The following is a 26,593-nucleotide window of genomic DNA, read 5'->3' on the forward strand; positions in this document are numbered from 1 at the left end:
GTTTATCTTCAGCTTTGAGACCATCTGATACTCCTGAAGGGACCAGTGCACTAGACACCAGGCTTGCCACTGGCTTGTCTATGGTTGGGGGAACCTGCAATTTCTCCTTATCATCCTCAAACGTATAAAATTTACGTTCTACTAACGATGGTCCTTGGGCGGCTGTTGGGTTCTCCCATGGTCGCTTTACATTCTCTAGAAAGAGTTCAGAGGAAGGAATATGCTCTGTTTCCTTCTTTGGTACTGCAAACAAGACGCCCACTGGAACTGTGGCTGTTGAGGCTTCAGCCTGCTTCTCCTCACCTGCCTGTTCAATTGTCAGTTTAGCCTTATTCAGTAGCACTCAGAATAGTGATGGTTTGAATAGATCAGTATCGGCAGGTGGTTCTGGAGGGTGTTCATCTCCTGACAAATCGTTGTCGCTGCCCTCATCCCTGGATGGAACATCTTCTTCCATTGATCCAGATATGGATTGAGGTGCTGGGGCAACCCAAGGATCTCTGAACCTCAGAGTTACTGATGAGGCGTAGTGTTGAACCCCCGTTGCTATGCCTTGTGAGTAAGCACTGGCTATGAGATCTAGTAATGCTGGGGGCATATTCTGCCATGTTTCCTGGGAATTACGAAGGCCTGCAGCGGAAGGTGTGAACGTTGCAGTTGCCAACTGCCCGTACTGTGGTGCTTGGGCCATCTGGGCAGTTGGTGGATAGGAAGGCCAAGCTGGTGTCTGCTTATATGTCTCAGCTTCGAAGGCTAAAGGTTGTTGTATAGACCTCTCAGGGGACCAATCCCTCTCCGTTGCTGAGCCTACTACCCCTACGTTGATTAAGGGGGAGGCCCATGGTATTGTAGGCCCAGCACTTGTGGCAACCCTAGGTAGTAATTGTCTTTGTGTTGCCTTTAATTATTTTCCTAGTGCCCATATTTTCTTCTCAGCTTCTCTGAGGGAGGAAGTCTGAGAGGATTTGGATTTTCCCTTATCTGATTGGGCCTTCTCTTTTGGGATACTGGGTTTAGGTGTGGTAGACCCATCTACCCCGAGGGCTGTTGGATCTGTCAAAATGACAGGCAAGGCCCTTCTGGGCATGTGTGTTGCTGAGGCAGATCCGGCAATTCATTGGTTAAATATGATGTTTCTGTTGCCCAAAATGGTGCCCGCAACAGTTACCATGGCAACCCTTGGCTCCTAGAGAAGGCTATTGGTATCCTCGCCCTGTTTCAAAATGGCGGCTATTGTTCTAGTTAGCGGTTACCACGGCAACCCACGGAAAGCTGAGGCGCTGCTCAGGCTTCCCACCTGATCTGAGGCCCCGCCAAATAGTATGGAGGATGTCTATTCCCTCCGAAATACGACAACGGCGATTTTCCCTTTCGCGACTGAGCCGCCCTTCTTCAAATGCGGCTGCCGAATGCGGGCTCGGATCCCCGTCAGGCAAAACTGCCCGGGTATGTTCCTCAGAAGGGGCGGACCCCTTTGAAGTCAACCGCTCCGTTTAATTACCAGGTGAGACCGCGGAGGTCAGCAACCCGGTGGCTCACTCCCCATTAAAGCTCCATTCCTTTGTATAAGTCCATGAAATGAGGGCCTAGTGGGGGAGGAGCGGCAGCCGAGAGAGTGGTACCCACGGAGGGTGTCCACCCTATGCTGCCATGAAAATATCTTGCTATGAAGAATATTCTTACCTGTTAATACAAAGAAACAGAAAAAAAATTATTTATGACATTAAACATTCATTTTAAACAATAGAATGCTTAAGAGGAAAAAACTCAAAGTCCCTTTATTGTGACTGAGTGGCCAGGGGACTAGAGAATTACCCACATTGGACTCTCCTTGTGAGTGCAGTGGAGAACATAGCATTTTAAACATAACAAAATGCAATCACGAAAAATTGCAAACCATTTTCATTCTACTATCAGACTGTAAAAATATGCATTCCTGATTCAGCTTTTTCAGGGAAATAGTGTGCAATCAAAATTTAGAAGCATTATTTTGTATTTTTCATCAGTAAGGCATATTAATGTTATACTCTTGAAAGGTTTATTTAAAATATTTAAGATTTGTATTAAGGAAAACTATTGTTTTAAAAATACCTACAATAATAAACTACACATGTAAAGTAACAGAAGTCATGGTCATTGAAACTCTTAAATAAAGTAGCATTGAGGTGTGGAATGATTAAATTTTGTCTAAAGTTTTAATTTTAAAATAAATTATATTTATGTAAACTAAAAATTATGTAAATCTGTTACCCAGAGGTTACATAAGAACCATTTGCTACATTCATGCATGTCATTAATTTCAGACCTTCTCTGGAAGAGACCGTTTCCTTCCTGTAGCCTGGTCTCAACAGGAGGTAGGTTCAAGGTTGTTAGACAGAAAAATACAATTTTTCTCATTTCAGTCCAACCGTTTATCCCTGAGATACTATGGCCATGATGACAAACCTATGATGATTTTCAGCCTTCCGGAGCTTCAGGAAAACCTCCGGAGTCTGTGGGTGGCGAAAAATGTCACAATGGGCCTAAGGGAAGTCCAGAGGCTTCAGTATCTACATGTGATGGGAGTGTGGGAGGTTTATGCACACATGTGCAGGAGGGCATTGCATTATGGGTAGTGGGTACCTGTGCACACACTATTGTGCATGCACATACCCTTTTGGCACCTGAGCAAAAAAAGGTTCACCATCACTACACTATAGCATTTTGAGAGAGAGAGAGAAATGCCCACACCTAAAATAAACAGTGTTTTACCAAGGAAGGAAAAGAGCAACAAGTATACCCAGATTTAATTTACAATCTTAATTTATTTATGTGATGATGAGCCAGTCACACACTATTACTCCAATATAGGCCACATGATTGCTGCTGCAGAAAACGGTGGGAGAAAGAGGAGCAACATGCACCACCCTCAGCTGATTTAATTTAATAATCTAAATACATTTATCTAAAATTTAAATTTAATAAATACATATGTACAAACAAAAAAATTGAAATATCAAATTGGAAATACATTGGTCATTTGAAAGTCAAATTTATGAGAAAACTAACCTTATTATAGATGTAACAATTTGTAAACATTGTATTGAAGTCCTGGATACATTCTTGAGCAGTCCAGTAGTAGTTATTCTCCAAGCGTTTCTTTATTGTTCCCATATCCATAGGAGTTTTAATAATTTTATAATAATCCTATGGAAAAATAAATACGGCAAATAAAAATTCCTTCAAATTGCAATATATTTTCAAAAAATAAAACTTAAAACATTTTTCATATCTATGATTTGTTGATGCAAATTATTTAATGACTGAGAAGCAAGCAGATAGTCCTCAATATACAACCATAATTGCAGACCAAAGTCTCTGGTTATTGAGTGAAGCGATTATTAAGGAAGAACAATGTGACTGCTTCACTCAATAATGGCAATCTTGCATTCCAAGTTGTAGTTGTTAAGTGATCTCCTGTGTTGTTAAAAATGACAAAGCGAAAGAGTTGTATGCTAGAGGGACAAGGAAACCCTCAAACAGGCAGCCTCTTCACTCTCAAAGAGGTTGGCTGACAAAGGTCCATCTCAACATTCAAGCAGGATTGGGAGAAGGGCGTGACCAATGCTATGGAGCTACAGAGTTGTCCCACTGATATCCACAATGTTTGGAGATAGGCCAATGAGCTGAGGGAGTGCCAAACTCCGCCAGGGAGCCGGCTCACCATCCTTGGCCAACAGCATTGGAACTAGCTGCGGTGGTCACTTCGAAAGGATTGAACTGAGAGATTGGAGTCATCTGAGAAGGAAAAACTAAAGCCAGTTGCTGGAGAGGTGAAGAAACTGAAATGGGTGAGTGATATTGCATTTTAATTTTTCAAGGGGAACAAAAGACTGGAAATTAAGGAGCGGCTGCTTACCAGGTAGATACAAGGGAGTAACAAGATTAAAGGGATCTACAACTAAGGCCCAATCACTAAAGATTTGGGATTGTGTTTTAAACAAAGACTTTAAAAGATTTAAAAGACTTGAAGGAGGCATAAGAAATTTAGATCATATAATTTGGAGGAAATAATTTGAAAATCAGACATGACGGAAAAAAGAAAAAGCAGAGCTGGGAGGCCGGAACAGAAGATATATCTGGTGGTCGAGGGATTACTGCAATGATTGAATATTTTTATGGCCCTATTTAATAACTACTGTCATGTCTCCAACCTTCCCTTTATGGGGAAGGTTGTTGAGAAGGTGGTGGCGCTCCAGCTCCAGCGGTCCTTGGAAGAAGCCGATTATCTAGGCCCTCAGCAATCAGAACTCAGGCCCGGCTACAGCAAGGAAACTGCTTTGGTCGTACTGATGGATGATCTCTGGCAGGCCCGGGATAGGGGTTTATCCTCTTATCCTGTTGCTTCTTGACCTCTCAGCGGCTTTCGATACCATCGACCATGGTATCCTTCTGCACCGGCTGGAGGGGTTGGGAGTGGGAGGCACCGTTTTACGGTGGTTCTCCTCCTACCTCTCCGGTCGGTCGCAGTCGATGTCGGGGGGGGGGTCAGTGGTCAACCTCTAGGTTTCTCCCTTGTGGAGTTCCTCAGGGGTCGGTCCTCTCCCCCCTGCTATTTAATATCTACATGAAACCATTGGGTGAGATCATCCAAGGACATGGTATGAGGTGTCATCAGTATGCTGATGACACCCAGTTGTACATCTCCACCCCGTGTCCACTCGACAAAGCAGTGGAAGCGATGTGCCTGACAAGACGGAGTGGCTGTGGGTTTTGCCTCCCAAGGATAATCCCATCTGTCCGTCCATTACTCTGGAGGGGGGGATTATTGACCCCCTCGGAGAAGGTCCGCAACTTGGGCGTCCTCCTCGATCCACAGCTGACTTTAGAACATCATCTTTCGGCTGTGGCGAGGAGGGCGTTTGCCCAGGTTTGCCTGGTGCACCCTATTTGGACAGGGAGTCCCTGCTCAGAGTCACTCACTGCCCTTATCACCTCAAGGTTCGACTACTGCAACGCTCTCTACATGGGGTTACCTCTGAAGAGTGTTCAGAAACTTCAGATTGTGCAGAATGCAGCCGTGTGAGCAGTCATGGGTCTTCCCAGATATGCCCACGTTTCGTCAACACTCCGTGGCATGCACTAGTTACCGATTAGTTTCCAGACACAATTCATAGTGTTGGTGATGACCTATAAGGCTCTACATGGCATCGGACCAGAATACCTACAGGACCGCCTTCTGCTACATGAATCCCAGAGGCCGATTAGGTCCCAAAGAGTAGGCCTTTTCCGGGTCCCATCGACTAAACAATGTCGTCTGGCAGGCCCTAGGGAAGAGCCTTCTCTGTGGTGGCCCCGGCCCTCTGGAATCAACTCTCCCCAGAGATTCGAACTGCCCCCACCCTCCTCGCCTTCCGCAAGACCTTGAAGACATATCTATGTCACCAGCCATGAGACAATTAATGTATCCCCCTCTCTGACCATTAAAAGTTATGTGTAGTTGTGATTGCATAGTATTGATTGTTTTTTAAGATAGTGGGTTTTTAGTTATAGTTTTAAATATTACATTTGTATTGTACTGTTTTATTGCTGTTGTGAACCGCTCTGAGTCTTCGGAGAGGGGCGGCATATAAGTCTAATAAATTATTATTATTATTATTATTATTATTATTATTATTATTATTATTGACTTGGCCAGCTGCTGACCTTAAAAGATTTCAAAACCTGAAAGCAGAGGAAATTTTAAAACAGATTTAAATTTGTTATTGTTTGAAAGAACATGGTTTGACTGTTTTGGATAAGAGTGAACTTGAATAGGTATCAACAACAAAGGGAACAGAAGGACTTGGATCTTTAATTACGAAAAAGGAAATTGACAAATTATAAAAAGGCTGTAAATACATTTTTGTTAGCAGCTGGACAGATTATGAAGATTTAGTGATTTGTGACTTTTAGGTATGGAAGCAAGCAATTATTAAGGATTGGTGACACCTCTGAATGAAATTAGAAATTGGACTGATTCTGCCAAAATTAAAAACCTTTTTTCTTTTTTGGGATCCGAGATCTGTGATTCTAAAGTCATGGAGGAAATTGATCATGAAGAGCTTGTTGAAGATCTTTTGGAATTGAAGTACGTGAGAAAGGAAAGAATGAAGCACATGTAGAAAAAATGGAGAAGACAACAGAAGAAAAAAAAGACTGTTGGAAATGATGGAAAGGGAATGAATATAATGAAATATTGTAATGGCTATGGTGATGATTATAATGAAACTTATAATGATTCCACTGGGGTTTACAGAGATAAAGGAGAAAATGATAATAAAAATGATTCAGATTGTTGATGATTACTTTAAGATGTATAAGTTTACAAAAGATTTGGAAACAATTATATACCGTATTTTTCGCTCTATAAGACGCACCTGCTGATAAGACGCACCTAGTTTTTAGAGGAGGAAAATAGAAAAAAAAATATTTTGAGCCAAAATGTAGGCTAAAATATTTATTACAATAACACTGCCCTAGGGGAATTGGGAAAATATACAAACAAGCCCCCCTCTCTCTTTCTTTCTATCTCTCCCTCTTTCTCTCTACCTTTCTTTCTCTTTCTCTCTCTCCCTTTCTCTGTCCCTCTTTCTTTCTCTCTGTCCCTCTTTCTTTCTCTCTGTCCCTCTCTTTCTTTCTCTCTGTCCCTCTCTTTCTTTCTCTCTGTCCCTCTTTCTTTCTCTCTGTCCCTCTCTTTCTTTCTCTCTGTCCCTCTTTCTTTCTCTCTGTCCCTCTCTTTCTTTCTCTCTGTCCCTCTTTCTTTCTCTCTCTTATCTCTCCTCCTCTCACTCACTCTCTTTGTATCTCTCTCTTTCTCTCTCTCCTTCTCTATCTCTCCCTCTTTCTCTCTCCCCCTTTCTATCTGTCCTCTTCCTTTCTCTCTCTTTCTTTCTCCCTTATTTTTTCTGTTTTTCTGCTGTGGGCGGTTTAGGGCCCCTCAAACCCCGACGACCTCGCCCCCGGATCCTGGCCGGGACAGGGCAGCTTACTCTGACAGGCGCTGCGCGGGGCCGAGGGGGCTCAGCAGGAGGCGCAGCGGCGGGCGGAGAGAGGGAAGGGGGGCAGCGGCGTCCCTCCTGGCCTTGGCGGGCCGCCCGACCCTCCCCACCTCCTGCAAACGCGGCGGGCGGCGGGGGGAGAGCGAAGAGCCGGCTCCGGCGGGCGCGGGGCTTGGCTGGCTGGCGGGGGGAACGCCGCTGGTGGTGCGAAGGGAGACCCTCCTCCGGGAGGGAGGGGGCCAGGCAGCAGCTAGCCAGCCGAGTTCGCAGCCAAACTTTGCACAGGCGGCGGCCGGCTGCGAGCGACTGGCTGAGACCTCCCCGCCTCCTGAAGCGATTCCCATAGCCTTCCCAAAGGCTCGGGAATCGCACAGGCGGCGGCCGGCTGCGAGCGACTGGCTGAGACCTCCCAAAGGCTCGGAACCACCAACGCTCCTCCGGTGCAGCTCCGCCTCCTAAACCTGCGGGGTGGAGGCGTCCCCCGGCCCAGCACTTCCGGAGGCTGAAAAGCGCGGCTCTCTTCGGGGTTGGGAAGAGGAGAGGCGGCGACAGAGGCGGCGGTCTCCAGATGAGTATATCGCCGCCCCCCCCCCCTCTGCTCCAGCGCCTCCCCCCCCCTCCCTGCCTGCATCTTCGCTCCATAAGACGTGGCTGATTTTTCATCCTACTTTGGGAGGAAAAAAACTGCGTCTTATGGAGCGAAAAATACGGTACATAGAAAGTAGATTTAAAAAAGAGAAAAAGAATGTGGGGAAAGAGAATTCTTTGGGGTAAAAGTAAAAGAAAGTTAAGAAGTTATGAAAATGAGGATAGAGATAATATTTATATAAAAAGGGAAATAGTTGAGAAATAAAAAGGAAATGTATGAAAAGCGTTGGAATGCCATAGAAATTTTTGCTTTTTTCTCTTCACTTTCTGCTATTCTATTAAGAATTAAGCGTTTCTTGCTTTGTTTATATAGGTTGATTTTTATATATTAGATGGATGAATTCATAAAGGTGACAGATTAATTTTTTGACTTAATATAATTAATTATTAATATAAATGTGGAAAATTAAGAATCAGAGAGAGTGGAAAGAGATTAAAAAAGTTATATTTTGATTGTTTATTATTCTATATATTTTATATATATATGAGATTGATTTAAGATGTATTTGAAAAATCCATTAAGCGGAGATTTGAAGAATTAAATGACTTGGAATAACGTAGATAAAATGATTGATATGAAAAGTACTATGAGAACTTAAGAAAATTATAAAAAAGAGTTGTAATTTTTATGGGGCATTTAGTTATGATAAAATGGGGATAAGAAAAACAAAGGAGGAATAAAGAGATCAAGAAAAGTGAGTAAGCATTAGGATTTAAAATTGAAAGGCACGAGAAAGAACTATTTTGATAAATTAAGATAACAGCGCTAAATTTGGGGATTTTTTTTTAATTAATTGGTAGAGATCTAAAACAATTAGAGTTTTTTTTTTAAAAAGAAGCACTACTATCTTAATAAAATATACCTGGAGTAATGTGTTATATATAAATAATTTGTGAATGACTTATCAAAATGCATAACTATATACTGTACTTCATTGTAATATTGTAAGGTATATTGATTTATGTGATGATATAGAAAAAAATAAAAAATTTTGGGGGGAAATATTCAAGCAGGATTTTGGTATACAGTGCTTGTAGCATGGGGTATCTGCAACCAGTCTGAAAGACAAGGAGTTCTCTTGTTTATACATATAGCATACCATGTAAACAAAACAAGTGTGTTTATTAATGAATGTTTCTAGGGTAAATTACATTAATCTAGCCACTGTTGCAGGGTTGCACTGGATGAAGGAAAGATTTTGTGCAAACTCATTCATTCATCCTGAAAATTATTGTAACTCAGGGGGAGTTAATTTTAGTTTAAAAACATTTTTAGCACTGTTTGAAGCTAAACAGTGTAGGCACATAGTCACCTACATCACATAAAAACCTGGCAGGTGGCAACAGCTAGTACCGTCTACCAGGAAAAGATGGAGAGATCACAAATGGAGATCACATTTGTGAGGTGCTTGGGACTCATTGTATCATGTTTAGCAAAATTAAGCTCTGCCCTAAAAATAAGCCCGAGCCTGATGTTTTAAGCGGGAGCATAATATAAGCCCCTATGTTTTGGCCCGCAAGCAGGTAGTTGATTCCGATAATGAAGAGGCTGATGTGATGATGCGCCAGCAGCCTGTGCGGCCGGTACATGAGCCAGACAGTGAGGATGCTGGAGATGATTCGGTGCCAGGCGGAGATTCAGCCAGGGTGTTCAGAACCTCTAATCAGTGATGAGGAAGAAGAGGAGGATCCCATTCTCAATGCACAAAGCTGCCAAAAGGCAGGTCTCCATGGGAGCAAGGCTTGGGGCTAATTGGTCACTCCCCTAGCCTATTTAAAGGATACTGACGAAGAAGCCAATTTGCAAGAAATAACTTCATATTCCTTCATGTCTGATCAGTTCTTGTTATCTCTCTTGGCATTTTTCCTGCAAATTGCTTCTGGGTATTTTGCCAACCGCTATAAAATTGGTGTTATCTACAAGATTATTTACTCAAAAGTGAGTACATTTCATGGACTCGTGCTGGCTGTTAATGAAGTTGAATTAACAGCCAGTGTTCAGAAAAGACTGCTTTAAAATGTATTTGTGTTTGACGACTACAAAGAAAGTTCATTAGTAGTCCTTAATTAGCAAACAAAGATTTGTACAGACTTAATGTGTGCTGCGTTATTTGTGGTCTGTAGCTGGGGCAGGATACCCTATAAACCATAGTGAAGATCATCATCAGCCTGAGGGGTGAGGGGCATGGCCAACATCGGAGGCAGCAAGAGTGCAGAGGCCAACGGTGTCCGGCAGCAGTCTCAGCCCACACAATAATGAGTTGATTACTTGTCCTAGTAGCAGGCAGAGGCGGGGGGGGGGGGGGAGTCAGGCGATCTGGACACAGGAAAATCAAGTCAGTAGGCCAGAGCAGGTGGGAAGCCACAGGAGGCTCGTCTTCACATGGTGGAACAGCAGCAGACGAAGACATAGACGCGGGAGGAAGGCAGGCAATCCCAATGCTCCACGTGGGCCGCAGTCAAGCCAAGAGACGCGAAGATGAGCCTCCTGAGGCCGGCTGCCCACTCTGTCCCACCATCTCTTGCCTTGCTTACTTGCAGCTGTAAGCAAGTAGAAGTGGTCCAGCGGCCACATGGGATTCAACTGGAGTCGCTGCTGCAAGTGTCGGGGTGTGGATGGTTTGGACCCTCGGATAAGCTGGTGTGGGACGCATGGAACAGCACCACATCCCAATCTTGCGGCAACGGCACTGGCATGCTGCATGGACTCTTGGCCCATTGCATCCATGAACAAGCAGAAGTGGGCCTTCCGTACATGGGGGGGGGGGGGGAATAAGACATCCTCTGAAAATAAGCCCTAGTGTTTACCGTATTTTTCGGAGTATAAAACACACCTTAGTTTTTGGGGAGGAATAAGAACCTTATTCGGAGAGAGCAACAATGAAAGAGCTTGCAAGCCAGTAAGAGTTGGGAACATTGTAAACACCTGATTATAGCTGGAAAGAAACATATTCGGAGCAAGTTGAGCTATGTAAAAAAGCCTGCAAAGACTTAGGGATTGGAAAACATTCTTCACAGAAAGTAACAATGAAAGAGCCTACCCAAAAAAAAGCTTTGCAAAAAGCTGCATGCAGAGTATAAGACGCACCCAAATTTTCAGTCTTTTTAGAGAGGACAAAAAGGTGTGTCTTATACTCTGAAAAATATGGCATTTTGGAGCTCCCAAAAATATAAGACCAGGCCTTATTTTGGGGGAAACATGGGTAAGTGTGAATAGGTTGCCAATGGCTCAAATCACAATCAGGTGGTCTTGGGGGCCTGCAATGGCTGTAATTTCAGGCACAATTTAAATCCCTTCATTCAATGTTACTGTAATTTTGAACCATCATTGAACAAATGGTTGTTAGGCAAGAAATACCTATATCTTGTTCATTCGATAGTCCTATTTAGACAAAGTATGGAATCTGTACCTAAAAAGCCATCAAACCAGAATTTTAATTATACTGACTAGACTGCGTGGCCAAATTTTCTCCTAAACAAATAGTGGTATATGACGATTATTATCATGCCTGTTTGCAATTTATACCAACAGTAGGCCCTTTTTTTTCTTTGAGTTAACTTCATGTATCTGTATCATAATCAAGTTAAAGGCAAGTTCTGTAACTTTTAGGTTAGAATACTTCCACCAACAAAATGAAGAAATAAGCAGCATCTGTACTATAACATTTACTCCAGGCAATTACACACTCAAAATACAAATGAAGACCAAGAAGCTTTAGGGTGTGTGTATGTATGTATATACATATATACATAGTTTTAATTCACTAATTTAAGAAAGATAACGCAAAGAAAAGTAGAGAAGATATCTTTTCCAAAACCTCATAAACACATAAATGGTTCCTTTTCCAACTAAAGAGCAGGTAGTCCTTGCTTAGTGATTGCCTGGACAGCAGTTTATATGGTGATGAAAAAGTAACACAGCACTGTCCTCATTTACAATCTTTTCACCATCTCTTTCTGTCACATGTCCACCTTTAGTCAATTAATGCATATTGGCCTGAGTAAGATTGTAAGCATAGTTACAGTCATGATTTTTCACTTAACAACTGCTTCACTTAACAACCTGTGTTCCTGTCTCCAATTGCAGGTGCTAAACAAGGATTACCTGTATTCCCATTCAAAAACTGTTCATTTGTCTAGAATTGGACAATGACTAAATCAAATTAATTTCCATTTTCCTTCTGCAGTAATCTTCAGTGAGAACAGGACAGGAAAAAGAACAGCCATTTCCTGTCAAGTCATAATAGAAACAGATTTCTAGTTGGAGAATACAAATCACATATGGCTGTTACTATGACTTGCTATACATACACTTTACACATCTTTCTGTTAAGACAATATTGTGCTTATAATCACTATTTATTTAATACTGTTCATTCAGAGTGTAGAATGAGACAACTTCTACTCAAGAAATTATGTTTCTAAATTGGACAAACAAGGCCAAAGAACTGAGGAATTGCACATAAATCAGTATGTCTAAAAGCACTGTTTTTCTAACTCTGTAAAATCCAATTTACTGAGTATGTCTATTATGCTTTTTCATTTACTTTCCGTCTTTATTATGGCAACTATTATAATCTATCTATATTACTATCCTTATTTTACTATATTTTGCTTCATATTCATATTCTTAAAACATAGCCCACATGTTTTTGACCATTTCCAATTTATCAGGAACTCTGAACAAAATGTAACACATATATTGCTTTTTCATCCTCATAAAACAGCATATTTATAGTCTCTGATTGTTATATTTTCCAAAACAAACCCATTGTTTGTTTGCTGTCCACAAATGTTTGGTTTTTTTAATTCACTTACATTTAAATTTTCTTTCCTCATGTTAGCTGTACTTACAGGGAGGTTTAGCTTGATAGCATCCACAGGCTGCTGGAAAGGCCATGAAAACTGATGTTTCCATAGTGTCCTGAGCACCACTTTGAGTAGATACTGTAGTTGGTTGGTCATGCGCTTGGGTTTACTAGGATTTGAGGTCTCAGGTGGAGATGGGTTAATGGATGAAGGATTGCCTTGTTGGGGTTGAGTCTGTGCCTGTGTTGTAGACATTTGTGTAGCTTCTAGTCCATCCCCCATTACTGGCAAATTTCTTAGTCTTGTCCCAGGGCCACTCTCTGAAGACATGCTATCGATCCCATTGCATTCTGTACCACTCACTCTGCAAAGCAAATTTATAAATTAATTAATTAATGCTGCTCAACTCCCAATTATATTACAAATTATTAATACATTTTAAAACAATGAACAATATTAAAAGCACACAAAATAAACAATGATAGCAGAGAGAACAAAGACAGGAATAAAGAAAATGTTGCTTCAATTACTGTTGCCAAAGGGGGAAAGGAAAAATTTATGAGTGGTTGATAGTTGTCAGAAACATTGGTTCCAACACTAAGCAATAATATAGCTGAGTGCAATTTTGAACCAAGGTGAAGTCGATCTCTAAATGGAGGTTCCCCAAGTAGTATATCACTTAGAACCCATCATAAAAACATTAATGTAAGAAGACTGCTCTGGTTTTCAACAAAAAGAAAACCAGAGCACGCCAATATGTATTCATTTTGCTTCTAAAGAACATGGAAATATTAAGCCGATGGCCTAATATTCATAAAGGTAACATTACATTATCTTGCTGCTGGTTCACTTCCTCCAATGCGTCTTGTGGGCACACACGCACTTTGTAAGTGCATTCACAGTGCCATAAAATCCCGGGGGGGGGGGGGAGGCAAAAGCAAGATGGCAACCACATGCCCAGTGCTGGAAACTCGACTTCTGCATATGCTCAGAAGAAAGAAGAATTTTTTAAAAAATTGTGCCAGTGAAGGGCTACCAAAATTTCTACTACCACACTTTGGGCATGGCTTATGCAGGACGCCCTCCATTTTCTTTCAACTTCTTTCAGTGCAAATTGGGTGCTCTGGGGTGAAGTTCCATTTTTACTACCCCACTGCATTCCTCCCTGCCCGGGCAGTAGCCCACCCCTGGGTAGCGCCCACAGACTGGCACTGACCGAAATGAGTCTCTGGCGTCGTGATGTCACCAGAGGGTCGCTACCAGTTTAGACGAACCACTCCGAACCAAGAAGAGCTCACCCTGGTCCGTTAAAAAGTGAATTCCTAACTGTTTTATCTAGAAATATTAATACATCCTTAAACTTTGTCCTTGCCCTTTTTCACAGTCTCCCTTTCAGAAATACAGTGGTACCTCTACTTAAGAATGCCTCTACTTAAGAACTTTTCTAGATAAGAACCAGGTGTTCAAGATTTTTTGGGTTCTACTTAAGAACCATTTTCTACTTAAGAACCCGAGCCCAGAAAAAATTTCCAGGAAATTTGAGAGCGGCACGAAGGCCCAGCCAATTTCCTGCCATTCCCCCTTTAATCCTGGCCATCTGGGCTGCCAGAGGAGCCTTTTGGTGGCGCTTAAGGAGGCTTTGGCAGTCCAGAGCGAACAAAGTATTTTCCTTTCTTTGGGTGCTTGGAGAGGGAATAAACGTCTGCCAGCGCCCAGGGAAAAGAAATGCTTCCTTCATTCTGGGCAGCCGAGAAGTCAACACAGTGAAGGAAAGGCGCCGGCTACAAAGCGAGCAGAGAGGGGAGCCCTTCAGCATGGGAAGGAAGAGGAAGCAGTTAGCAGCAGCAGCAGACAGTGTATGGGAGGCTGCCTCGCACTGGGTGTATTGAAGGCGTGTGCTCCTCCTTGCTGCCTCAGAGTCCCTCTTTTTTTTTTTAAAGCCTTAAAGTTTTGGATTTTTTTATTCCTCTCACCTCACCTTCTTCCTTCGGCAGCAACTGTTTTCCTCTTCTTCTTCTTCTTCCTCCTCCTCCTCCCACCCAAATTCCGAGCTTTTATTTCTTCCCTAATGGGTTTGCACACATTATTTGCTTTTACATTGATTTTGATGGGAAAAATTGTTTCTACTTAAGAACGTTTCTACCCAAGAACCTGGTCACAGAACGAATTAAGTTCTTAAGTAGAGGTACCACTGTATACCTGAACCTAGGATTCTTTTGAACAATTCACTAAACTAAAAATAATTTTTTAACAGTAGAATGATAGAAATACTTGGGTCGGGATGGGGGAAGGGGGCAGAGGCATTAGTTGTGTTGTGGATATTCTAAATTCCACATTCTTTTCATTTTATAATCCAGTGATGGCAAACCTATGGCATTGCCCTATGTCAGCTCCAATGCACACAGCTAATTTTTGCCCTTCTTTTCGGCTGTTTTTGTTCACCCCAGGCTTCAAGAAAGCCTTCAAGAAAACAGCCCAACCGGAAATTCAGAGGTCTTTAGGAACAGTGTGTGTGTGTGTGTGTGCCAGGTTACTGAAGAGCAGATACGAGTCGTCCACTGTGAACTAATCCTTTGTCTCCCTGCTGCAGGGCGCCCGGCTCTTCTAGCACATGTCCGGAAATGCTGCCCTTTAAATTTTCCCGCTGGAGCTGCTTTATCTTGGCCAATGAGTGCAGCGAGCTGACTCAGCGGCACCCGTAGTTCCGGCTAATCCCGTAGAACACAGATGGAGGCGGGGAGGCAGCCAAATGTCTACAATCATGCCTGTGATTAGTTGGTCTTGATCTGCACAGAAGTCCCAAGGTGTCCTTGGAGATATAGGAAGCTGGAATTGGGAGCCTAAAAAGAGCTATTTGGTAGTAAGGAGTTGAAGGATTTAAGATTGTTTTCAAGAAGAAGGCCAATTAGAGAAAAAGGTGCAGGAGGGAGTCCCGCCATGACTATCCTCTGAAGGATCAAGTCAGAATCTGAGGGTCTTTAGGCAGACCCTAGCAATTATTCAAATGAGACTGACTCGATTCTCAAGATCATTGGTCGAGGACAACCCATTCTGAAGGCTGGTTCCACCCCAGAATGGAGAATCTAAATGTTTTTAAAGAAAAAACAGAAAATTTAGTTTCTTCTTGAAAAAGCATCTTTGGGATATTTTGATAAGAGGTGTAGTGGGTTGGTTTTTAAAGTTATACTCAACTTTCAATGAGAAAACTAAACAATTCAATTCTTGTAATATTGTCGTCCTAAATTATAGTTAACATTGATAGAATTGGAATGCTTTATTTTTATTTTCTATTCTCAATAATCGATGCCACTTAAAAATAGATATTAATACATTTTAAACAAACAAACAAACATTGCTTTTAAGAATACATTACTGGCATGGCTAGTAATTATTGATTTTTATTCATTAGCCATTTTATTCATTATTTTGTTATGGATTTTAATTGGTCATGTTTTAAAAGCTGGGAGGAATTCTGAAAAGCTAAAATCATGAACTTAAATTTGGTATCAGTAATAGAAAGTTAGTATTTTATTCTTTCCTATGCTTTAGTCTTATATCCAACCCCCAACCCCAACAATATTTTGTACTATAAGAAACTGCATTGAATACTCTTCTTACAAAGCACTGCAGTATAGAAGACACCCAGGAGAGGGTGCCAAAAGAATAGAAAATATTACCAAGAACATTAAAGTTCACAGTTCAGAATTCTGTGTCTGCTAACTACAACTTACAGAAACCTGTCTTAAATGTTTTGCTATATTGCTGGGGTTTAATTATCTTGTTGAGACATTATCTTCAAAATTAGCAACTGCTTGGTTACTACCAATAATTTAACCACCCTATTTTTCGGAGTATAAGGTGCACCTTTTCCCCTCCCTAAAAGGCTGAAAATTTGTCTGGAAGAAGGTTTTTTAAAGCCCCAACCAGGAGATAAAATAATGTGCTGAAGCTATTCAGACTAAGGATGCTAGCCAGATAAATACCTGGTAGGCAGAGTCCCCCCCCTATTTTCCTCCCCAGAAAGTAAGGTGTGTCTCATGCTCTGAAAAATACGGCAAATCATCCAAAACATGTCATGTAAAAGGTAGAAAAGGGAAGGAGTCAGTTATACTGGACTTAATTTTTACTAACAGAAATGAAATTATACAGGAAGTTGCAGGAACTTTGGGGGAGCCTGATGATGTCATACTGGAATACAAACTAAAAATGAGATTATAAAAGCCCAGTCTAGCAAAATACCCCGGGTGGGGGGGGGAGATTCAAGAAAAAATCAGCATGGTTGCATAAACAATACTCTATAAACCAAAAGACAAAAAGGGTAAGTACAAAAAATGGAGAGAAGGCCACATAACTAAGGCAGAATATCAAACAATAAGCAGAACTTGGAAATATGAAATCAGGAAAACTAAGGGTCAAAACAAAGTAAGACTTGCAACAAATATCAAAAAATAATAATAGTTTCTTTCAACAAAAACAAGAAAAAAGGAAGTAAATGATGACAGAAGGGAGAAAGTAGAAATGCTTAATCTGTTCTTTGCATCTATCTTCATGCAAAAGGAAAAATAGACCAATCTAACAAAAAAACAGACTAGGAATGTAAATTAAAATAGGCAAGAAAATGGTAAAATAATACCTGCCTATCCTAGACAACTTCAAATCTCTAGGACCACATGGATTACATCCCACAGTTCTGAAAGAGGTGGCAGACGTGATAACGAAACCATTGAACCATATCTTTCAAATATGTTTCAAATATTGAAGACGACTGGAAGAAAACTGACGTGGTTCCTATCTTTTTTTAAAAAGGATCCAGGAAACTACAGATCTATCAGCTTGACATCAATACCTGGGAAGATCCTGGAAAAGATAATCAAGCAATGGATCTGTGAACACCTGGAAGCAGAGGTATTACTAGAAGCAAACATGAATTCTAGCAATAGATCGAATCAAACAGATCTTATCACAAGGCTCCCTTCCTAAAACTGGGGACTGAGTTTCTATAGTCAAATGTGCTTACTTGGAAGTAAAGCTTAATGACTAGATTTGTTTTAACTATGGCGGGTAGGCAAACACTCACAAAAATTATGGCATGACTTTCCAGCATTTTTGTTGAAAAATACCATAACGCTGTACTCTACCATAAGTTTAATGTACATAAAGGTGAACAAACAAAACTCCCATCCTTTTTCAAGAAGAAAAAATGAAAACTATATCTTCCAGAAGTCCCCTGGTCTCAATTTCAATTTTAAACAAAAGTATCACTGAAAACTAAACTATACTATCATATTGAAATGTAACTGTTTTGATCTGTTTGAACACAGCATATTGTGTAATTATAGTTGGGTGAAAAGTTTCTTACAAATGCAAGTGAATAATTAATCTATGAACATTCCTATACCTCCTGCCAGTTCTAGTAAAAAAACAAACAAAACAGCACTGCCAGCACATGCAAGAGAAATTCAGCTATTCAGGTAACATATAAATGTTCTTAAGCTATGAGGTGGGTGATGGGGAAGAGAAGTGAACATGTTTTAATAGTGCTGCAAAACCAAGGCTTTGTTGTTTTCTATTATTGCAACATGTTGTGGCTTAAAAGTACCAATGTGTGCGGGAGGGGGAACCTTCCCAGAAATAATTTATTTTTGTAGTGCTAAACATGTGAAGAAGTCAGAGATATAAATGAATTAAAGATCATGCATGGCATTCAATTAAAACATTGCACTTTGTGCATTTACCCAACTGAGTATAAGACGCACTTTAGTTTTGGGGGAGGAAAAATCTACCTACCAGGTATTCATCTGGCTAGTGTCCTTAGTCTGTTCAGCTTTAGCACATTATTTTATCCCCTAGTTAGGGCTGAAAACCCCTTTTTCAGAGGGAGTAGGAATAAAAACAAACCTGAAAAGACTTAGGGCTGGAAAAAAACCTTCTTCGGAGAGAATAGGAAGCTGGGAAGATCATTAGCAACAAGTTATGGCTGGTGGGGGGGGGGAAGCTTCGAAAAGCTACATTAAAAGTATAAGATGGACCCAAATTTACAGCCACTTTTATGGAGGAAAAAGGTGCGGCTTATACTCCAAAAATATGGTAAACAATGCATGGTTTAAATAGATGAGTTCTATAAAAACAGCAATTACCGCAGTTCATTGTTTAGCTTAGAAATATAAACACCTACTCAGAAAAACAAATTTTAAACATTAAAGATAATCTGGGGTTAACTAGACTCTAGTTAACTGAGACTAGAGATGGAAAAGGGAAATACAGTGAACCCTCGAGTTTCGCGTCCTCAAGGATCGCGAAAGGGCTATTTCGCTAGTTTTCAACCCGGAAGTAAACTCCACTATCTGCGCATGCGTGCCCTTCCACGCATGCGTAGATGGTGGAGTTTCCCCGCCGGGCAGAGGCTTCCCTGGGTCTTCCCCCTCTTTCTCTATGTTGCTTCTTCCTCTCTCACACTCTCTTCCTCCCTCTCTCATCTCTTTCTTTCCTTCTCTCTCTTTCTCTATCTCTCCCCCTCTTGCTCTCGAGCGGCCGCCTAGCAGCTGATCTGCTCGGCAGCGCAGCAGCAGCGAGGAGCCGAAGATCTTCGGCTCCTCGCTGGTGCTGCGCTGCCGAGCAGATCAGCTGCTAGGCGGACGAAGGAACCTTCCCTGGGTCTTCCCCGCCCGGATCTTCGGCTCCTCGCTGCAGCCGCGCGCCCCTCGCCTTCGCCTCACCTGGCGGGCGAAGGAGGGCGCAGCTCCGGCCGCTCGCCTCGGAGCCGGTCTGCCTCACTGCCTCCAGTCCGCGGCAATTCCCCTCAGCACGCTGCCGGATCCAGCGGGGGAGGGGGGGAAGCGAAGGCACGGCGATGGGCAAGGGCTGCCAGTGAGCCTTCTCCGTCCCTTTCCTGCTGCACCGGTCTGGGGCCAAGTGGGCGGGGGGCGGCCGGGACCTCGCCTGTCTCCGCCGCCCGCATCGCCCCTCCGGCGGGCCGGCCTCCCCCGCCCGCCTCTGCTGCAGCCGCCACCGCCTCCCCGACTGGCACAAAAGGGCCCCGCCCGCCCCGCCCCGCAGCTTACCTTGCGGCGGGATTCCCTCCCCCCGCAGCCAAAACTAAAAGCCTGTCTCTTTTTTTTCTTGCGGCGCACGAAAAAAAAGAGAGAAGGCTTCTACCAGAAGCGGGTGATGGCGGAGGAGCTCCGAAAGCTGGCTAGCGGCTTTTCCCCCGCAAGAGATCCTTCATGCCCCTGCCCGCCGTCCCCGGCTTCTGGTAGAAGCCTTCTCTCTTTTTTTTCGTGCGCTTGGCGAGGAAAGGCAGGCGGGGAGGAGGCGACGGGGCCAAAGGGGGCCGAGGGAAGCTCGGCTGCGGTCGAGAGGGGAACGGCTTGGGCTCGCCGCAAGAAAAAAAAGAGACAGGCTTTGAGTTTTGGCTGCGGGGGGAGGGAGTTAGGAAAGTCCTACTTCTCTCCCCGCAGCTAAAAACTCAAAGCCTGTCTCCTGCCGCCCGGTTTAGCCAGGACACGAGCGGCGAAGTGACACCCCCCCACCCCAGCACTTTGAATCCCGCCGCAAGGTAAACTTTGGGGCGGGGCGGGCGGGGCCCTTTTGTGCCAGTCGGGGAGGCCGGCGGTGGCTGCAGCAGAGGCGGGCGGGGGAGGCGGGCGGCGGAGACAGGCGAGGTCCCGGCCACCCCCCGCCCGCTTGACCCCGGGGGGCTGAAGGGAGCCGGGCGGGGGCTACTCCCCCAGCCGGTTAACTTGAAGCGCTCGATTAACCGGCTGGGGGAATTTGCCTCCTCTTTCCAGCTGAAGGAAAAGCAGACAACTGCCTTTCCCTCGGTCGCTTCCCGGAGACCGCTTTGGAACATCGCTTTGGGAGAGGGGGCAACTGCTCCCAGTTAAGAAGCAAGAATCCACCCCCTAGCCAAACGGCTTTTTTCGTGTTTAGCGCTCGAACGCCGTGCTAAACAGGAAAAAAGCCATTTGGCTAGGGGGTGGATTCTTGCTTCTTAACCGGGAGCAGTTGCCCCCTCTCCCAAAGCGATGTTCCAAAGCGGTCTCCGGGAATCGACCAAGGGAAAGGAAGTCGCCTGCCTTTCCTTCAGCTCTAAAGAAGCGGCAACTGCCCTGCCTCCCCCAGCCGGTTAACCGAGCGCTTCAAGTTAACCGGCTGGGGGGAGGCAGGGCAGTTGCCACTTCTTTAGAGCTGAAGGAAAGGCACGGCGTTCGAGCGCTAAACACGAAAAAAGCCGTTTGGCTAGGGGGTGGAAGTGAAAGTGAAATGCCGGCGGCTCTAGCAGCTGCTACAAGCAGCATTTCACTTTCCCTCCCAGGCAAAAAGATGCCGGCATTATGGGCTGATGGGGCCGGACTTCCCAGGCGGAAGGCGTGCCCCTCTCCCCGGCATCTTTTTGCCTGGGAGGGAAAGTGAAATGCCGCTCGTAGCAGCTGCTAGAGCCGCCGGCATTTCACTTTCCCTCCCAGGCAAAAAGATGCGGGGAGAGGGGCACGCCTTCCGCCTGGGAAGTCCGACCCCATCAGCCCAGAATGCCGGCATCTTTTTGCCTGGGAGGGAAGGTGAAATGCCGCTCGTAGCGTGGGCGGGCGCGCGCGCGGGGACCCCAGCTTCGCTTCCCAGCTGGGAAGCGGCCCCAGCAATGGCGTGGGCGGGCGGCGCGCGCGCGGGGGAAACCCCAGGCGCGAGCAACGGGGTGGGCGGGCGAAGGGCGGTGGAAGTAAAAACACCATCTGCGCATGTGCAGATGATGTTTTTACTTCCGCACCGCTACTTCGCTAAAAATCGATCATCGCTTGGGGTCCTGGAACGGAACCCTCGCGATGATCGAGGGTTTACTGTATCACCATTAGTTTGCCATTCTATATCATAGAATCATAGAAACATAGAAACATAGAAGACTGACGGCAGAAAAAGACCTCATGATCCATCTAGTCTGCCCTTATACTATTTTCTGTATTTTATCTTAGGATGGATATACAGTGATCCCTCGATTATTGCGAGGGTTCCGTTCCAGGACCCCTCGCAATGACCGGTTTTTCGCGAAGTAGCGCTGCGGAAGTAAAAACACCATTTGCGCATGCGCAGATGGTGTTTTTACTATCGCCGCAGCAGCGAGGAGCCGAAGATTGGGGTTTCCCCGCCGCCCGCCGTTCGCTCGCGCCGCTTCCCAGCTGGGAAGCGGCGCTGGGGGTCTTACCGGCCGCCCACTCCTCGCTGCTGCCGCGCCCGCCGCTTGTCCGCCGCCTGCCTGCCCGCGCGCCCTTCGCCCGCCCACGCCGTTCGCTCGCGCCGCTTCCCAGCTGAGTCCTGAAGCGAACGGCGGGCGAAGGGCGGGCGGGCAAGCAGGCGCGAGCGAACGGCGTGGGCGGGCGAAGGGCGGGCGAGCGGCAGCGAGGAGTTTGCGTGGGCGGTGGGGAAACTCCTCGCTGATGCCCGCCGCTCGCCCTCCCGCCAGCAAGAGGGGAAGACCCAGGGAAGCCGCCCAGCAGCTGATCTGCCCGGCGCCATCTACGCATGCGTGCCCATAGAAAAAAGGGCGCGCATGCGCAGATGGTGTTTTTACTTCCGGGTTGCAAAATCGCCATATAGCCATTTCGCAATGATCGGGATCGCAATACCCGGGGGATCACTGTACAGTAATACCTCATGATACGAACTTAATTGGTGCAAGGAGGAGGTTCGTAAGTCGAAAGGTTCGTAAGACGAAACATTGTTTCCCATAGGAAACAATGTAAAGTCAATTAATCCGTGCAACCAAAAAAAACCCCGCAAAAAAAATGGCGTTCGGCGACTGCTGGGAAGCCGCGCGGCTGTTTTAAAAGGTGACAGCCAGCCTGGGGGGCTTCCCAGCACCCCCCCGAACCCCGAACCCAGAAGTTCGGCAAAAGTTCGGGGTTCGGGGGGGGTGCTGGGAAGCCCCCCAGGCCGGCTGTCACCTTTTAAAACAGCCGCGCGGCTTCCGAGCTGTCTCCCGAAGCCGAACGCCAAAGCCGAACTTCCGCGTTCGGCTTCGGGAGACAGCTGGGAAGCCGCGCGGCTGTTTTAAAAGGTCACAGCCGGCCTGGGGGGCTTCCCAGCAACCTCCCGAACCGAACCTGGGGTTCAGAAAAATTTTGCCTCTTCTTACGAACGTTTTTCGAGTTACGAACTGGCGTTCGGGAGGCTTCTGGGAAGCCCCGCCGCCCGGCTGTCACCTTTTAAAACAGCCGCACTTCCCAGCAGTCTCCGAACGCCGGTTCATAACTCGAAAAAAGTTCGTAAGAAGAGGCAAAAATTTTCTGAACCCCGGGTTCGTATCACGAGTTGTTCGTAAGACGAGGGGTTCGTATCTTGAGGTACCACTGTACAGTGATACCTCATCTTACGAACTTAATTGGTTCCAGGAGGAGGGTCGTAAGGTGAAAAGTTCGTAAGACAAAACAATGTTTCCCATAGGAATCAATGGAAAAGCGATTAATGCGTGCAAGCCCAAAATTCGCCCTTTTTGCCTCATTGCTGCCGGCATTCGGATGCTTGTTTGGGGGGGGCGGAGGGGGGGGGAGACAGCACAGGCTGCCTGGAGGGAGCCTCGTGGGTGCATTGACACATGAGGGAAGCTGCCTTGTGGCTTGTCAACCGGCGGCGCTTCCACCCTCCTTGAAAGTTTTCTGCGATGAAGCACTGGGGGAGGTGTCAATTCTCCAGGTCCAGATGCCCCTCCTGCCCCCCCCAAGCTTCGTACACAGCCAAGCTTCCCAGCCAGCAGAAGCTGCTGTGGTGGCGAGGGGGGTATCAGGAGTTTCGCCCCACGGTATCCTTGCCCTCCCGATTGGTTGGGGGGAAGCTCGGGGAGAAGCTCCTGACGCCGCGCCCCCCTCACCTCCACAGCAGCCAGCTGGGAGGTGAAGAGCTGGGGTGGGGAAGCTGCCCTGATACCCCCCCCCAAGCGCTTTGCCTCCCGCCGGGCAAGAGCACTCTTCTGCCGGCCACGGGCAAGGGGCGGGGAAGTCTCCTGCAGCGGCTGCTGCGGTGGGGACCTTTGGGTTTTTGGCTGGGGGGGGAGGCAGGAGGTCCAGCCACCCCACCCCAGCGCTTCACCTTCCCCTCCAGCCAAGAGACTTAGCCTCCCGATCCTCCCCGCCCCTCACCCGTGGCCTCCCGAGCGCTTTTGCCCGATGGGAAGCGAAGCGCTGGGGTGGGGGGGTGTCCTGACAACTCCCACCCTAGCGCTTTGCCTCCCGCCGGGCAAGAGGCAGGAGAAAAAGCAAGCATTTTCTGTAGACAATCTCTCTTTTGCATGACCTTTTTCCATTAGCAGCATGATCACAATGCTTTTACTGAGTAGAAGAGCAAACAGCTTACTCATTCTCCAGTCCCTCTGCTCTGCAAGAGACTCAAGTAAGAGAGATTCTCTACAAAAACCGCCTGTTATCCCATCCACAACTGCAAAGTACAGATATTTAAGAGAAAGAAATTTCAAGAAAATAAGCTATTTGCTCTTCTATGAATCTAAAGCCATGATGGCAAGTCTAGCTGCACATGCACATGACTGCCACCAGTCAGCTGGTCTTCAGGTCTCTGCCTTGCAAGCGCAGGGCCTTCCCCTATCTCCGCAAGCTCCCCCAAACACCTTAGCTTTCTCCTGCATTTCTGCCACCCAAGCCTTCCCCAATGTTTCTCCCCCAGTGTGCCCTACTTTTCTCTTGCAGTTCTGCTGCCCATGCCTTTCCTGAACTCCACAAGTGCTTCAGTGGCAGAAATGCAGGAGAAAGCTAGGGCGCACTGGGGGGAGATGTGTTCCACCCTCCGCAGGTGCTTCTCAGTGGCAGAAATGCAAGAGAAAGCTAGGGCGCACTGTGGAAATCGGGGAAGCCAAAATGGGGCATGGGAGGGTGAGGGAGGCATCCTAGGATTCAATGGGCCTGGGGCCAAACTGATTGATCTCCACCCATTTGGGAATCTCCCTGCACCATGCCCTGACCAATGTCCGTTGGATGCTGTTCCTGTGTCCACAGGTATAGAAGCTAAGGGGGCCTGAGGAGTCACTTGGGGTGAAAGAGAAGGCAGATGCTGGGGAGAGTGCAGCAAAATTGGGGTCAGATATTTGGATGCCGGTGCCAAAGGCACCTCTGCCTGCTTCTGGGCCTTGGCAAATTGCTTTTCTAAGGCCCTGAGCCTCCTCTCAGCATCTTTTAACAATGCTGCAGAGGCCTGCTTCTCAGTAGTCTTTGAGACCTTTTCCTTTGCAGTCCTGTCCTTAGAGGAGGTATGGCTTTTGGCTATGACATTTTTGTGGTCAGAAGAAGATGAGGCCTCCTGTCCCTTATCAGACTTTTCAAACATGGCGAAAGGCCCAATGAGCCCTGGAACACACGCTTAAGTAGAATCACAACACACCCTGAGGATTGAAGGAGTAATGCCCACTGGCAGGGATCCCGATACTGTGCCTGGACAAGGAAATAATCAACTCTTTCATCAAAATCAGCTTCTGCAAAGAGCACAGCTATAAATTAGACTTTTAAGGCAGAAAAACGGCAACAAAACAAAGCGCCCAGCAACTGCACAGCCATAATGGCCTCTCAAAATGGCCACCATCATTAACTGCAATGGAAAACTAGCTGAATCACCTAACAAAATGGCCACCATGACAAAATCTGCCCAGCAAAAGGCAGATCAAAGCTAGGAAAAAAACAAAATGGCCACTGCCAGTCATGGAGGCAAAATAAGCCTCTCCGCCACTCTCGTTGCTTATCTCCTCCAGCCGGAGCACAGCGCCTTCAAAGGAACCACTCAATCGCTCAATAAATAAATGGAGAGGGCTTGCCTCTAACAACTGCTGCTTTGCTTCAAGTGTAACTCCGTAAGGCAGTGACCTGGGTTGCATCAGATGTTTGGTGGCAGCGGTTCTTGCCCGCATAGTATCTAACTTGCACACATGCCTACAGCAAGTAAGTAATCGTTTCAGGAAGAGTCCAAGAGTTCAGTTGTTTGTGAAAATAGGCGTTGATTGCTTACCTGAACGCCTCTTCTCGTACGGTGAGCGGGTACAGCAGTCACATGGGTTGCTCATGTCCAATCCGGTGGAACTGAGCCTAGTATTAAAAAAGCTTGCCGGATCCGCCCCTTCCCCAGAATTCGCGAATCCATAGACTAGGCTCAGTTGTGAAGCTCTGTAGTGTTCAACTCTCATTGTTAGAGGAAGAAAGATATAGAAAGGTAAAGAAGACACATACAAGGGCGGGAAGTGACTGCTGTACCCGCTCACCGTACGAGAAGAGGCGTTCAGGTAAGCAATCAACGCCTATTCTCCGTACTGAAGGAGCGGGTCCAGCAGTCACATGGGACATACCCAATAGATGGTCCCTAGGGTGGGATTAGCTTGCTATCGTGTGAGATAACGGATTGGAGTACCCTTCTGCCGAAGGCAGCGTCCGCTGAAGCGTAAGAATCAATTTTGTAGTGCCTGATGAAGGAATTTGGCGAGGCCCAAGTGGCTGCTTTGCAGACCTCCTCCAACGGGGCTTGAGTCGCCCAAGCGGCCGAGGTGGCTGCGCTCCTGGTGGAATGCGCAGTGATGTTCCTTGGAACTGAGAGGGAGGCCGACTCATAGGCCTTAGATATAGTCCCTCTGATCCAACGGCCTATTACTGTTGAAGACACTTTGGCCCCCATGACTCTGGGATGATAGGCTACAAAAAGTGCTTCTGACCTCCGAAAGGGTCCTGTGCGTTGGATATATATTCTCAGCGCTCTGGTGAGATCCAGGGTGTGCCATCTAATTGCCAAGGGATGGTCTCGTTGGAGGCAGAAGGAAGGTAGGACAATATCCTGAGATCTGTGGAACATGGAACTGACCTTGGGTAAGAAGGTAGGGTCCAGTCGCAAGACTACCTTGTCCTGATGGAATTGACAAAGGTCCTGCCTGATTGAGAGGGCAGCCAGCTCCGAAATGCGCCGGGCAGAGGTAATAGCCACCAGGAAAGCTACCTTAAAGGATAGGTACCTGAGGGATGCCGATTTTAGGGGTTCGTATGGTGCCTGCGTGAGGGAATGGAGAACCCGTGGCAAATCCCAGGATGGATACCTGTGGACCTTGGAAGGTCTGAGGTTGGCTATGCCCTTGAGGAATTCCTGAACTT

The 26,593-nt window shown here is 45.9% G+C and overlaps 1 protein-coding gene across 8 annotated transcripts in view; it reads right to left on the minus strand.

Moving 5' to 3' along the window:
* Positions 1-26,593, minus strand: part of BRD4 (bromodomain containing 4) — a 91,530-nt gene that overhangs the window by 50,595 nt on the left and 14,342 nt on the right. For 3 of the 8 annotated variants that reach the window (XM_070739642.1, XM_070739646.1, XM_070739643.1), the window contains 2 exons: positions 12,522-12,840; positions 3,049-3,186 (listed from right to left, as the gene is read on the minus strand). In XM_070739642.1, the coding sequence (XP_070595743.1) occupies positions 3,049-3,186; positions 12,522-12,840 (457 nt within the window). Of the gene's footprint in view, positions 1-3,048; positions 3,187-12,485; positions 12,841-17,109; positions 17,337-26,593 lie in introns of those variants that run through there. The other 5 variants (XM_070739644.1, XM_070739640.1, XM_070739641.1 and 2 more) reach the window with 3 other exon arrangements.

Source organism: Erythrolamprus reginae, chromosome 2 (genome assembly GCF_031021105.1).
Source record: "Erythrolamprus reginae isolate rEryReg1 chromosome 2, rEryReg1.hap1, whole genome shotgun sequence".
NCBI classification, from domain to species: domain Eukaryota; kingdom Metazoa; phylum Chordata; class Lepidosauria; order Squamata; family Dipsadidae; genus Erythrolamprus; species Erythrolamprus reginae.